At 36.2% G+C, this 14,371-nt stretch overlaps 1 protein-coding gene and 1 pseudogene across 6 annotated transcripts in view; one reads left to right on the forward strand and one right to left on the reverse strand.

The window, feature by feature from the left end:
• The window catches only part of CEP57 (centrosomal protein 57), a 91,793-nt gene that overhangs the window by 41,386 nt on the left and 36,036 nt on the right, over nt 1–14,371 (reverse strand). For all 6 annotated transcript variants that reach the window (XR_013156631.1, XM_077113196.1, XM_077113199.1 and 3 more), the window contains one exon: nt 7,982–8,138. Coding sequence is in view for 5 of the 6 variants with exons in the window: in XM_077113199.1 (XP_076969314.1) it covers nt 7,982–8,138 (157 nt within the window). In the remaining variant the exon portion in view is untranslated. The remainder of the gene's footprint in view (nt 1–7,981; nt 8,139–14,371) is intronic.
• On the forward strand, nt 11,971–12,579 carry LOC143643371 (translation machinery-associated protein 16 pseudogene; annotated as a pseudogene).

Genomic DNA, 14,371 nt, shown 5'->3' on the forward strand with positions numbered 1-14,371 from the left:
GGTCAAGCCTACTTAAAATTAGGCCTAAGAGTCACCCCAAGAGAACCTTTTTTGTTGCTCATATGTGGTTTCTCTCTCTAGCCAACACAACAAGCAAACTCACCACCCTCCCCCTGTCTACGTGCAACATGACTCCCAGGGGTGTGGACCTTCCTGGCAACGTGGGACAGAAATCCTAGAATGAGCTGAGAATCAGCATCAAGGGATTGAGAAAAACTCTAGAATGAGCTGAGACCCAGCATCAATGGGTTGAGAAAACCTTCTCAACCAAAAGGGGGAAGAGTGAAATGAGACAAAGTGTCAATGGCTGAGAGATTCCAAACAGAGTCGAGAGGTTATCCTGGAGGTTATTCTTATGCATTAAGTAGATATCACTTTGTTATCCAAGATGTAATGGAGAGGCTGGAGGGAACTGCCTAAAAATGTAGATCTGTGTTCCAGTCGCCATGTTTCTTGATGATGACTGTATAATGATATAGCTTTCACAATGTGACTGTGTGACTATGAAAACCTTGTGTCTGATGCTTTTATCTACCTTGTCAACAGATGAGTAGAACATATGGAATAAAAATAAATAATAGGGGAAACAAATGTTAAAATAAATTTAGTTTTCAATGCTAGTGATCAATCAAAGGTAGGGGTAAGGGGTATGGTATGTATAATTTTTTTTTCTGTTTTTGTTTTATTTTTCTGTTGTCTTTTTATTTCTTTTTCTGAATTGATGCAAATGTTCTAAGAAATGATCATGATGATGAATATGCGACTATGTGAAGATATTGTGAATTACTGATTATATATGTAGAACAGAATGATCATATATAAAGAATGTTTGTGTTTCTTTCTTGCAATTTTTTTAAATTTAAAAATTAATAAAAAAATTTTAAATAGGAAAAGAAGGCAAATTGATCCTCAATGAGTAAACGGAATTAAATAATAAAGAAGAAAGCAATGTTAGAAAAAATAAAGGATAAAGGTCACAAAAGTCATAGGTTTTCTTTGAAAATTTCAACCAAATTTCTTTATTCTTCCTAAGGTGTATTAAAAATAGATGAGAAGGGAAACAAATGAATAATAAAAGCTATTAAGTACACTTATTACTGACAGACAGTTAACAACCTATCAGAGTTTGGTGTTTGATTGATAGTCTCTCAAAAACAAATAAAATGGGGGATGCAAGGGTAGTTCACTGGAAGAATTCTTGCCAGTCATGCAGGACACATACAGGTTTCAATTTCCAGTCCATGCACATCCCCAAAATAAACCAACAAACAAAACACCAAACAAAAAAATTCAACAAATGGTGTTGCAATAATGGGATACTCGCATGGAAAAAGAATCAAAAGTGACCCCTGCTGTACAGCACACAGAAAAAAAACCCAAGTATAATGAAAACAATAAAGCTTTTTGCCAATAAGGAAATTTGTATTTCAAGTGAAAAATAGAATTTATCAAACATGTTACAGTAAAATGAGGTTGGCACCTTCTGTACATTGAAATAATTTGCTCATAGGATTTCTGTTTATATTAATACATATGATTTCTTCTGCTATCATATAATGAAGTATGTCATATCTGTAAGAGCTTCATTTCTGAATCAAAATTTACCAGTAAATGTTGTTACTAAAGAAAAAAAAAAAAAGAAGTAAAAGATTAACAGTCCCAGATAAACATAAGCTGAGGGAGTTCATCAACACTAGGCCTATAAGCAATGCCAAAAGGAGGAAGGAAATGACACTATAAAGGGTTCAAAGCAGCATAAGGAAGTAAAGACCGTTGGTAAAGGTAACCATTTGTGTAATTACAAATTCCAGTATTAGTATATTTTTTGGTATGTAACTATACTTCATACATCCTACCGGAGCTAAGATGCAAGTGCATTAAAAGTAATGATGTATCTCTGGTTTGAGCATACAGCATAGAAAGATATCACTGGTAACAGAGGGGTGTAAGAAAACTGTTATGTGCATGCTATTGAAGTAAAGTTTGTATTAAATCAAATATGATTACTATATATTTAGGATGTTAAATTTTAACCCCATGGTAGCCACAAGGAAGACAGATGAAAAAAATAAGAAGGCTCTCAATATGGTACAACACACACAGAAAAATGAAAAATATATAAAACTAGACATTAACAGAAGAATTTAGAGAGAAAAAGGTATAGGACTTACAAAGACCAACAAGCAAAACAGCAGAAGAAAGCCCTGTATCATCAGTAGTAACTATAAATGCAAATGGATTAAACTCTCCAGTCAAAAAGCAGAGACTGGCAGAATGGATTAAAAAAGCATAACCCAATTATTTGCTGTCTGCAAAAGATTCATCTTACATTCAAAGATGTAAGTTGGATAAAAGCGAAAAGATAGATCAATAAGGAAAGAGAGGACTAAAATGGGACTCTAAACCAGTTAGATGTAACAGACATATATAGAACACTTCACCCAATGAAACAGAGTACACATCCTTTTTGAATGCACATGGTTCATTCTCCAGCATAGAACATATCTTAAATCACAAAACCAATGTCAAAAATTTCAAAAATATTAAAATCATACAATGTACCTTCTGTGACCACAATGGAATATAGATAGAAATCAATAACAAAAGCAGAAATGGAAAATTCACAAATATGTAGAAATTAAACAACCAATGAGTTAAAGAGGAAATAACAAGGGAAATTAGGAAATAGCTTGAGCCCAGTGAAAATGAAAACGCAACATACCACATCTTTTGGGATGCACCAAAAGCAATGATAAAAGAAATATCTGACTCTAAATGCTTATATTAAAAAAGAAGAAAGAGTTCAAATCAGTGACCAAACCTCAAAACAAGAAGAATGAGGAAAAGAAGAGCTAACTAAACCCATGAAAGCAGAAAGAGGAAAATAAAAATTAAAGTGGAGATAAATGAAAGAGAGAATATAGACTGAAAAAAGAGAGGACAGATAAATCAGAAATGAAAAGGGAACCAATACTACTGACCATACCAAAATAAAAAGGATAAGAGAATACTATCAACAATTATATGCCAACAAAATAATTTAGATGAAATGGGCAAATCCCTAGAAACACAGTATCTACTTACACTGACTCTAGAAAAATTAGAGGATCTCAATAAACTAGTAACTATCACGGACTTTGAATCAGTCACCAAAAACCTCCCATCAAAGAAAAGCCCAGGGCCAGATGGCTTCACAGGGAAATTCTACCAAACATTCCAAGAAGAATTAAAACCAATCCTACACAAACTTTTTAAAAATTTGAAGAGAGGGTACATGCCCTAATTGATTCTAAAATGCCAATATCAACCTAATATTAAAGACAAAAACACATCACAAGAAAATTACAGACCAATATAGTTTACGAATACAGAGGCAAAATCCTCAACAAAATATGAGGAAACCAAATCCAACAACACATTAAAAGAATTATACACTAGGATCAAGGGGGATTTATCCCAGATATGCAAGGGTGGTTCCACAAAAACAAGTCAAATTAATATACTACATTTACAGAATGAAGGGGAAAAACACGATCATCTCAACTGACACAGAAAGGCATAAGTTGAAATCCAGTACCCCTTTGTGATAGAAACTAAGAATGGAAGGAAACTTCCTCAACATGATAAAGGACAAATATGAAAAACCCACAGCTAAATTGTATTTAATGGTGAAAGACTGAAAGCTTTCCCTTTAAGGTCAGGAGCAAGACACAGACGCCCACTGCCAACACTGTTATTCAACACTGTAATGGAAGTTCTAGCTAGGCAATTAAGCAAGAAAAAGAAATTAAAAGCATCCAAATCGTAAAAGGAGAAGTAACACATTTCCCATTTGTGGATGATATGATCCTACATGCAGAAAATCCTGAAAAATCCACAACAAAGTAAACAGAGCTAATATATGAATTCAGCAAAGCAGCAGGGTACAACATTGATTTGCTGAAATCAGTAGTTCTTCTATATACTAATAAAAAACAGTCAGAAGAAGAAATCAAGAAAAAAGTCCATTTAATATAGCAACTAAAAGAATCAAATATCTAGGAATAAATTTAATCGAAGTACTTGTACAAAAAAAATAAGACATTGCTAAGAGAAAGCAAAGAAGATAAATTGAGGAACATTTTGCATTCGATATTTAGAAGACTAAATATTGTTAAGATGTCAATCTACCCAAAACAAATTACAAATTCAATGCAATTCCGATCAAAATTCTAATAACCTTCTTTGCAGAAATGGAGTAGAATCATCAAGTTTATTTGGAACGGTAAGGGGCGCCAAATAGTCAAAGTCATTTTGAAGAATGAAATTGACAGATTCATATTTTCCAATTTTAAAATTTGTCACAAAGCCACAGTAATCAAAAGAGCATGGTACTGCAACAATGACAGATGATATCTCAATGTAATCAAACTGAGAGCTCAGAAATTAACCCTCAAATTTATGGCCACCTGATTTTTGATAAGGGTAAAAAGACTCCTCAATTGGAAAAGAACAGTCTCTTCAACAAATGACGCTGGGAGAACTGGACCTCCATTTTTAAAAGAATAAAGGTGGGCTCCTACCTCACACTACATATAAAAATAAACAGAAAATGGATCAAAAACTAATATAAGAGTCCAAACTATCAAACTCTTAGAAAAAACATAAGAAAGCATCTTCAGGACCTTGTGTTAGGTCCAATGGAGCAATGGAGAGGATGTGAAAAAATTAGAACACTCATCCTTTGCCGGAACAAAAAAACAGTACAGCCACTTTGAAAGACAGTTTGGTAGTTTCTGAGAAATTATAAAATTACCATGTAACCTGAAATCCCACTTCTAGATTTATACCCAAAACAATCGAAAGAGAAGACTCAAACAGATATTTGCACACTAATGTTCATAGCAGCATTATTGACAATTGCCAAAAGGTAGAAGCAACTGGCGAACCGATAAACAGAATGTGGTATATACACACGACGGAATACTATTCGGCCGTAAAAAGGAATTCATGGGAACTCCCAAGAAAATAGGCCAAGCCTCTAATTTTGAGGCTTGCCCTTATGAAACTTATTTCTGTAGTGGAGACGCTAAAACTATCTATAATGAGGCATAAGAGTTGCTTCCAGGAAACCTCTTTTGTTGCTCAGACATAGCCTCCCTTTCTCTCTAAGATCACCTCTGCAGGGAAAATCATCACCCTTCCCACCACCCCTTCATGGGTCATGATATTCAGGGATAAAAGTCTCCCTGACAATGCGTGGCATGATATCCAGGGATGAGTCTGGCCCTGGCACCATGGGATCAACATTTCAGACAAAAAGGGGGAAAAGAAGTGTAAATAAAATAAGGCATCAGTGGCTAATAGAGATCACATAGAGTCAAGAGGCTATTATTGAGGCTACTCTTACACAAACTTCAGTTAGAATGTGCTAATTGCCATAGTTTGCTATACCTCAAACAACATCACTCCTGTTAACTCTTTTAAGAACACTTAGAGTGTGAACTGAGATTCCATAAAGGTTTCATGCACTAAATTTGCTTTCCTGGAACCTATAATTTCCAGAAGGTTCCTAGGCCAGATAAATCCTGAAACCCAGAGGGACCAGCCTCTTCAAGATTATCAACTAATTACATCTTCCTATTCGTCAGTGTCAACACCTCAACATAAAAGTCAGAACAGGCAATGTCTAAAGATTCCTATAGATTGGGAGAAGGATCAAAGGAGGAGTTGTAACAGAGAAAATGGGATTTAACAAGGAAGTATGACTGCTGAATCACAAAACTGATACTTCTTCTAGTCTCCAGTGTTTTGGAGTAGCTGGAAGGAAAAATCTGAAATAGTAAAATGGTAACCCATAACAAACTCTGAAATCTGTCCTGCAACTTGTTGGAATGTACTTCGAAAGTTGCTGTTTTTTCTTTTCTTTCTTAGTATTTACGTTATTTGTCACAATAAAAAAAAGGAACAAAGTTGTGAAACACGCAACATGGATGAATCTTGAAGATAAGGAGTTGACTAGAATAAGCCAGAGATAAAAGTAAAAATATTGTATGAGATCACTGATAGGAGCAGGGACAGGAATAGAGAGTTAAGGATTCAGATATACAGAATTTCTACTCAGAACAATGGGGATGTTTTAGTAATGGATGGTGGTACAACATTGCGAATGTAACTACAGCAACTGAATATATAAATGTGAATGTGGTTCAAGTGGTAAATATTAAGTAGCATATATGGTACTAGAATAAAAATTAAAAAAAAAATCCATGAAACAACACAAAACCACAGGGAACCATTAAGTTAAACCATGGACTACAGTTAATAGTACAATTATAAAAATATGCTTTAATTAATTGTAATAAATGTACCATACCAGGTGTTAACAGGGTGGTACATGGGAATCCTATATTTAATGTACGGTTGTTCTGTAAACCCACAATTCTCTATAAAAAAGAAGAAAGGTAAACAAGAGGAAAACAATGTAAAATAGTAAATAAGTGTCTTCAAAGCACTGCATTGTGGTATGTTAAAGCAATGTTGCAGAATAATCATAATGATCCATTATATTTTTACACTGTTTTTCACACAGTACTAATCCGCTGATACCTAACTTCCAATTTCAGATAGACAGACACACAAAAAAATCACCAATCAACATCCTTCCCTTCCCCAAACTGAAGATATGAACTGAAGAACCAAGAGAGTTCAGAAGAGAGATCTGGGGAATGTCAGGGAATATGTGTTGGGAAACATCATGGAAAGGAAAGAGAACTTCTCAGAATAAACAATATAAAATCTGAACTTTAACAAATGAATATAGTTTTATCAGAGGAAGAAAATTTCAATAAGAGTATACACCATGTGAAAAGTTTGTAAACTTGATATAGATGGTGTGTTAAGTAGAACGGATACCCAAAGATGTCTATGCCTAACCTGTTATTATCTTCATTAATGTGGCAAAAAGGACCTTTTGCAGATGTAATTAAGGTTATGGACCCTAAATAAGGACATTATTTCTGATTATCTAAGTGGGCCCAATCTAATCACATGAGCCTTTAATTTTCTGTAGTTGTGGATAGAAATGCAGGAGATGTCAAGTGATTTGAAGTATGAGAGACTGTAACACATCATAGTTGGAGGAGACCACAAGGAAAGCATAAGAAGGAATGCTAGCAGTCTTTAGCTATACTGACACGACTCTGGCTCATAACGAGCATGTAAACAGAGTCCTGTGTCCTACAACCACAATGAACCTGAATAAGCTTTGGAAATAGATTCTTCCCCAGAGCCGTCAATAAATAGCACAGTCCAGCAGATAGCCTGATTTTGGCCTTATGAGGTCCTAAGCAGAAGGTCCAGCTGAGCTTGCCTAGTTTTCTGACCTATGGAAACTGTGAAATAAATAAATTTGTGGTTTTAAACTAAGTTTGTGGTAATTTGTAATGGCAGCAAGAAAGTAATACAGATGGCACATTCCAGGAACAAATAAATTTCAAAGTACCCAGAGCAAAGGATGTGTAAGTAAGAACGGAAGAGAGGCAAGGGTTTGAGAAAATCTAAGACTTTCTTATGTGAGCCATGGAAAGGTGCTGAAACTCTTTAAAAGTGGGGGAGACAATGGATAACAAATGGTAGGAATTTTAACTAGAGTTGAGAGGAAGAGCACGGACAGGGAGATTAGTTAGGACTATATTACAATTATCTATACAAAACACGAGAGCCTGAACCAAAAACACAAGTCTTGATTCTTGCCTGATGTCAGAGATTGGAGAACAATCACAAACAACTCAATGGACTTTTAGTTTTGGTGATATGGTAGATAATGGTGTTAAAAATCAAGAGAAGGAACAGCAAAAAAGCATTATACTTTGAGGAGGCTAAGCAGGAAGTAAAGGTGAAAACTCACTCTTCCCCTCTAACTTTAAAATAAATTGAAGAAACAAGAAACTTTAAGCAGTAACTAAACACAAATAGCATCTATTTTATTAGGCTCCATTACCTCTGCTGTTGCTTTCTGGATAGGCAAATGTAGGCTTATTTGGAGAACGTCGAATATCACTATTAAGGAAAGGCTTATCCGGCGGATATATTACATAAGGAGATGAAGAATGGCGAACCATATTTCCATTGGACCTTGATGATTCGGCTAGGACGTTCTGAAAAAATAGAAATGCAGAAATCATCTTTCAAATTTTAAAACACAAATAAGTATGTGTCTATATATTTTCTTGATCAAGAATTGGACTGCCCATATGTTTCAATGTCAGGGACTATACATACAGTACAATGACTACTTAAAAAAAAAAAAGCTTTTAATTCATGTTTCTCTAAATGCAGCTTTTCCTGCACTATAAAAAAGCAAATAATGTCCACACACTTTGAATACAGAAATATTTAAATATGGCGCTCACAATTTAATTAATACACAGATTTTTAAAATACATACTATAAAATGTACATTCAGAAAATATTGTCTTTTCACAGGAACAGAAGCTACTATAGATGGCTGAATTAAGTTACTCCAAACCCACTAGATATAATTTCTAAATATTTATGAAATGCTTAAAACTCCATGAAATACAGAAAGAAAATAAGACATGATCCTTGCCTTTAAAAATTTATGTTTAGTTAGAAAAAAAGGAAACAGTTACAAAACATTAAGGATTATCAAACACTCAAATTTAAAACTTAATTCCACACATACATCCTTCTGCCATGAATGAGATTCTGCCAAATATATGAGATTACATGCCAAATGACACTTTTCTACCCCAGAGATGCTAACTGTGGAATTTTGTTTTTTGTAGGTGACTTCCTGTAGGCAGCTGGGGCCTAGAGTAGAAGAAATAACTGACAAGCTGAGGGCTAAAGTGGAAAATATGACACCTAGCTGTTCAAAATTCAGATATCAATTTTTCTTCTTCATATGGCAACAGCAAATTTGGTTTTCAACTCTTACCTTTGGAGAATTATGACTATTTATAAAGCACCAGAATAATCAGCATCAAACAAAGTACAAAGATACACTAGCCATCTAAAATGACCAGTAAAAATCTTACTGGTATAAACAAACGCCATCAAAATTCCCACACTATTTAAACCTCATTAAAACTGAACACTCTACTTCAATATTAAGAAAAATTGGGGGGTAGGGGGAGAGGTTCCAAGATGGTGACTTAGTGACGTGTGAAACTTAGTTCATCCTCCAGTGGAGCTAGTAAATAGCCAGGAACAGTACCGAACAACTACTGGGAACTGCTGGGGCCACATCAGTGACAAGACACACAGCATATACCAGTCTGCACAAGCTGGACCAGCTGCGATCCCACCCAGAACTGTGAGTCCCCCCAGGCCATGGAGGCCAGCACCCCTGTGCCACAGGGCTGGTTCCCAGAGGTGAAAGGAAAGAGACTTCACTAGCAGCAGGGGCTAGGCTCAACCAAGCTTCAATTGTAGAATTATTAAAAATCCTGACTACTGAAAATAGACCACCAGTTCAGATAAACCTGGAAAAAGAGCTAAAGGTACTAGTTTTTGCCCCAGTGCAAAGGGCTGATGGGGGAGAAAAAAACAAACAAAAAGAAGGTTTTTTGGATCAGATAGCACAAAATACTTCAAAAGGTCTGGACCCTGAAAAAAGGGGAGGGGGGGCAGGGGCACATAAGACCTGGAGATACATAGAGCAACATACCAACTTAAGCTCTTGAGGAACAGGGGTACTGCTCTGAAAAGGATTTTTTTTTTTTTTGGCTTTGTTTCTACTGCTCAACTGCTCATTAGATACAACTCCAAGACTTCCCAGGCTCCAACTACCCCAGGCAAGAGCTGAATTAAGCTTGTCTGAGAGACAAAGAGGCTGGTCAGGTGAAAGGAGTTAATTCCCTGGAGGCTGTGCCTTCCCCAGGAGAGGGTGGGGTCCAGTTCAGGTGTATCCCTCCCTCAAGAAATTCAGACCCCAGGGACTGGAAAACTGAAGCAATTAAAGCCAGCCTACAACCTCTCCTCTGTCTGAACCATGCCCCCAGCAGGGAGAGTCTGGTGAAGTTAAAGGCACTGCATCACTTTATGCTGGTGGGACCCCCAGGCAGACAAAGCCACATACTGGCTTTATAGACACAGAGTCTAGAGACTTCACAGGAAAGTCTGTCAACCTACTGAGTCTCACCCTCAGGGAAAACTGATGCAGGTGATTCCTTCCTCCTGAGAGGAGACCGACCTGGTCTGGGAAAATCTGACTGAGGCCTATAATATCTAAGTAGCTCCTTCTAGAGCAAAAAAAAAAAAAAAAAAAAAAAAGGCTCGAAAAGGCAGAGCAAGAAACAAGAAAATAAAAACTGATCCATTAAACTAAACCTAGGCTAGAGGTCTAGAATTAGCTGAACTGAATGTCAAAAGACCAGATAGAAAACAAAACCATCCAACAAGAAAATCCTAAGTAAAAGAGTGAACAATCTCCAGAATAAATTAATAAAGAATTTAAACGCTTAGACACCAGCAAAAACTAATGAGTCATACACGGAAAACTGAAGATATGGCCCAGTGAAAGGAACAAACCAACAATTCAAATGAGATATAGGAGTTGAAACAACTAATTCAGGATGTTCAAAAAGACATGGAAAATTTCATCAAAAATCAAATCAACTAATTGAAGGTAAAGAGCGAACAAAAAGAAGAAATCAAAAGTCTGAAAAAACAAATCACAGAACTTATGGGAATGAAAGGCACAATAGCAGAGATGAAAAAACAATGGAAACCTACAATGTTAGATTTCAAAAGCCAGAAGAAAGGATCAGTGAACTTGAGAATGGAACATCTGAAACCTGACACACAAAAAAATATATAGGGAAAAGAATAGAAAAATACGAGCAGGGACTCAGGGAATTGAATGACAACATGAAGCACATGAATATACGTGTTGTGGGTGTACCAGAAGGAGATGAGAAGGGAAAAGGGGGAGGAAGCCTAATGGAGGAAATTATCACTGAAAATCTCCCAGCTCTTATGAAAGACTTAAAATTGCAGGTCCAAGAAGTACAGCATACCCGAACAGAACAGATCAAAATAGACATACTCCAAGACACTTACTAATCAGAATGTCAGATGTCAAAGAGAAAGAGAGAATTTTGAAAGCAGCAAGAGAAAAGCAATCCATCATATACAAGGGAAGCCCAATAAGACCATGTGTAGATTTCTCAGCAGAAACTATGGCAGCGAGAAGACAGTGGTATGATATATTTAAGATTCTAAAAGAGAAAAACTGCCAACCAAGAATTCCATATCCAGCAAAACGTTGTCCTTCATAAATGAGGGGGAAATTAAAACATTTTCAGAAAAAAAATCACTGAGAGAATTTGTGACCAAGGGACCGGCTCTGCAAGAAATACTAAAGGGAGCACTAGAGGCAGACAGGAAAAGACAGGAGAGAGAAGCTGAATTTGAGAATGATAGAAGGAGGAGGGCTGGGGGCATATATGAAACCAGAAGGAAAGATAGACGATTAAGACTGAGATGGTATAACCTACTAAATGTACAAATTTAAAAATGCTTTTATATGAGGAGAACAAAGGAATGTCAGGGTGTTGAAAAAAGACGGTTATTCATATTTTAAAACTTAAAAAAGAGAACAAATAACAAATATTAAAAGAGCTAATAAGGAAAAAAAGAAATACCTTGGGTCAACAAGAGGGAGCAGTAAAGAGTATGGGATGTACGAGTTGTTTTTTGTTTTTCTTTTTCTGGAGTGATGCAAATGTTCTCAAAATGGTCATGGTGAAGAATATACAACACTGTGATGATATTGTAAGTCATTGGGTAATATGATTGGCTGGTAGACGCGGATATTTCTCAATTAAATATTTTAAAAAATATATTTTTTGGTGGGCCGCATGTGTCTTTGGACTGGACCGAAACCCAGAGAAGTGCCCGCTGTCATTGCTGCAACCACCCCCGCTGGAGCATGGAGGTCCACCCAGACGCGGGGATGTCACCATGCCTAAAGTATCAAAGGGAAAAGGCATAAGATGGGGAAAAAAAAGTCATTCACCCATACAGGAGAAAAGCAGCTCAAATTACAAGAGAGGCCCACAAACAAGAAAAAAATGAAAAATTAAAGAATGAAAAGGCCTTGCGTCTCAACATTATTGGTGAAAAACTACAATGGTTTCACAGTCACCATGATCCCCCAAATGTAGACTATTCAAAGAAAGATGCTTGCAAATTAATTGAAAGGTATTTAAATAGATTCAGCAATGAACTGGACAGATTGAGTTACATAACAGCATCAAAGACAGGCAGGGAAGGAGGCACCACTCCCGGGAGACATTCATCAAACAGACAATGGTTTGAGAATGGCAGCAGTATGAAGGATGTGGTTTCAAGATCCCAGACATTGTAAATGCAAGTAATCTGAAAACTTTTAGGGAATGGGATATTGATCTGAAGAAATTGCCAAGCATTAAAATGAGAAAAATCTGTGCTAATGATGCAGCTTCCAAGAAGTGCAAGAGGAAAAATATTACAACTGTAGATAAAGATTCAGAGGAATTGCAGCTAAAAGGTGAAACAGACTCAGATGAGGAAATGACTGCAGTGGCCTAACTGTCTTTGAGTATAAAATTAATAATTTAAAAGCTTCAGGTTATACTCATTATAGATTTTATACATTGCCTAGCTACAGGAATTTGCTATAGATAATTCTTTTACATGAAGAGGATCCCGTTTGTAGTTTCAAAAATGTTATGGGGCGGTCCACAGTGGCTCAGTGGCAGAGTTCTCACCTGTCATGCTGGAGACCCAGGTCTGATTTCCACTGCCTGCCCATGTATTAAAAAACAAAACAAAACAAAACAAAACAAAAAACAGCTCCCAGAACAAAGATCTGGAGCCATTAAAAATGATGTTGGGGTTTTCACTTAAAAAACAAAATTGCTTTATCATTTATACTATCATGCTAAGGTGGATATGAAGTGATCTGCAAAACACATTTAACCTGAATTTCCAGGATATGAATGAGGACAAAATGTTTTAATTCTTTACCTCATGTTAACTGACAACTGCCTAATCTCACAGTTTGGGCCATGGAAGGCATTCTCTTTCTAAAAGGGTCCTGTGGCTACTTCTCCAGATGTTTTGATGGCAATGCTGTCTTTCAGAATAGAGTCACACTTTCTATTAAATATTAAACCCATTTTCTTTTGTTGTAAAATAGGGGAAAATGTGATGTGGAATTCTTACAGGCTGATGGATTTTACGTTAATCATATTTGCCATCTTCTGAGCCAGAGTTTATTGGTTAAAAAAAAAATCATTTGTATCCCATACATAATCTCTTATCTTCTGTGCCCATTTGAAAGTATGTATATACCCTAGAAAAGCCATGTTTTAATTCTAATTCCATTTTGTGGGAGCAATGGTTTCTTCTAATTCCTGTTCAGGATTACAGGTCGGAAACTTGATTAAGTTACCCCCACAGAAATGTGACTCAATGAATCGTGGGTATTAAACTTGATTAGATAGAGACATCTACACCCACTCTATGTGGGTCTTGATTAGTTTATTGGAATCCTATAAAAGAGGAAACATTTTGGAGAAAATAAGAGCTTCCGAGAGCAGAATGATGTAGCCACAAGAAACAGAGGGGCCACCAGCCAGTGACCTCTGGAGATGAAGAAGGAAAATGCCTTCAGGAGAGTTTCATGAAACAGGAAGCCAGGAGAGGAAGCTAGCAGATGACACTGTGTTCACCACGTGCGCTTCCAGATGAGCGAGAAACCCTGACTGTGTTCGCCATGTGCCTTCTCACTTGAGAGAAAAACCTTCATCGGCCTTCTTGAACCAAGCTGTCCTTACCTGGATGCCTTAGATTGTACATTTCTATAAACTTGTTTTAACTGGGACATTTTCTCAGCCTTAGAGTTGTAAACTAGCAATTTATGAAATTCTCGTTGTTAAAAGTCATTCCATTTCTGATATATTGCATTCCAGCAGCTAGTAAACTAGAACAGGATAAATCCTTTTGATTTTATATTGTTTTCTGCTTCCTCATCGTAAAAAACAGGTTTTGTTTGTGGAAACATAGCAAAATTGGTCATCATAAATGACCTATATCTTTAATGGTAGAACTTTTTTTTCCTCCAAGAGGTAGGTTAAGTTGACATACAAGTCAATGTTTCAAGTGTCAGAAAAAAACATGAATGTGATAGAATGTTCTTTCTGGAGCTCATTAAATGCAACATATCTTTTAATCTATTTTCTAAAAGAACAATGGAATCATATTTGAGTATTTTCAAGAGAAGAAAAAACTGCTGTATGACATTAACTAGCTGTCAACTAAGTATTAACAGTCTAAAGTGTTAAAACTTTTATTTATGAAAAATAAAATTTATTTACAC

This window comes from Tamandua tetradactyla, chromosome 8, assembly GCF_023851605.1.
Source record: "Tamandua tetradactyla isolate mTamTet1 chromosome 8, mTamTet1.pri, whole genome shotgun sequence".
NCBI lineage: Eukaryota > Metazoa > Chordata > Mammalia > Pilosa > Myrmecophagidae > Tamandua > Tamandua tetradactyla.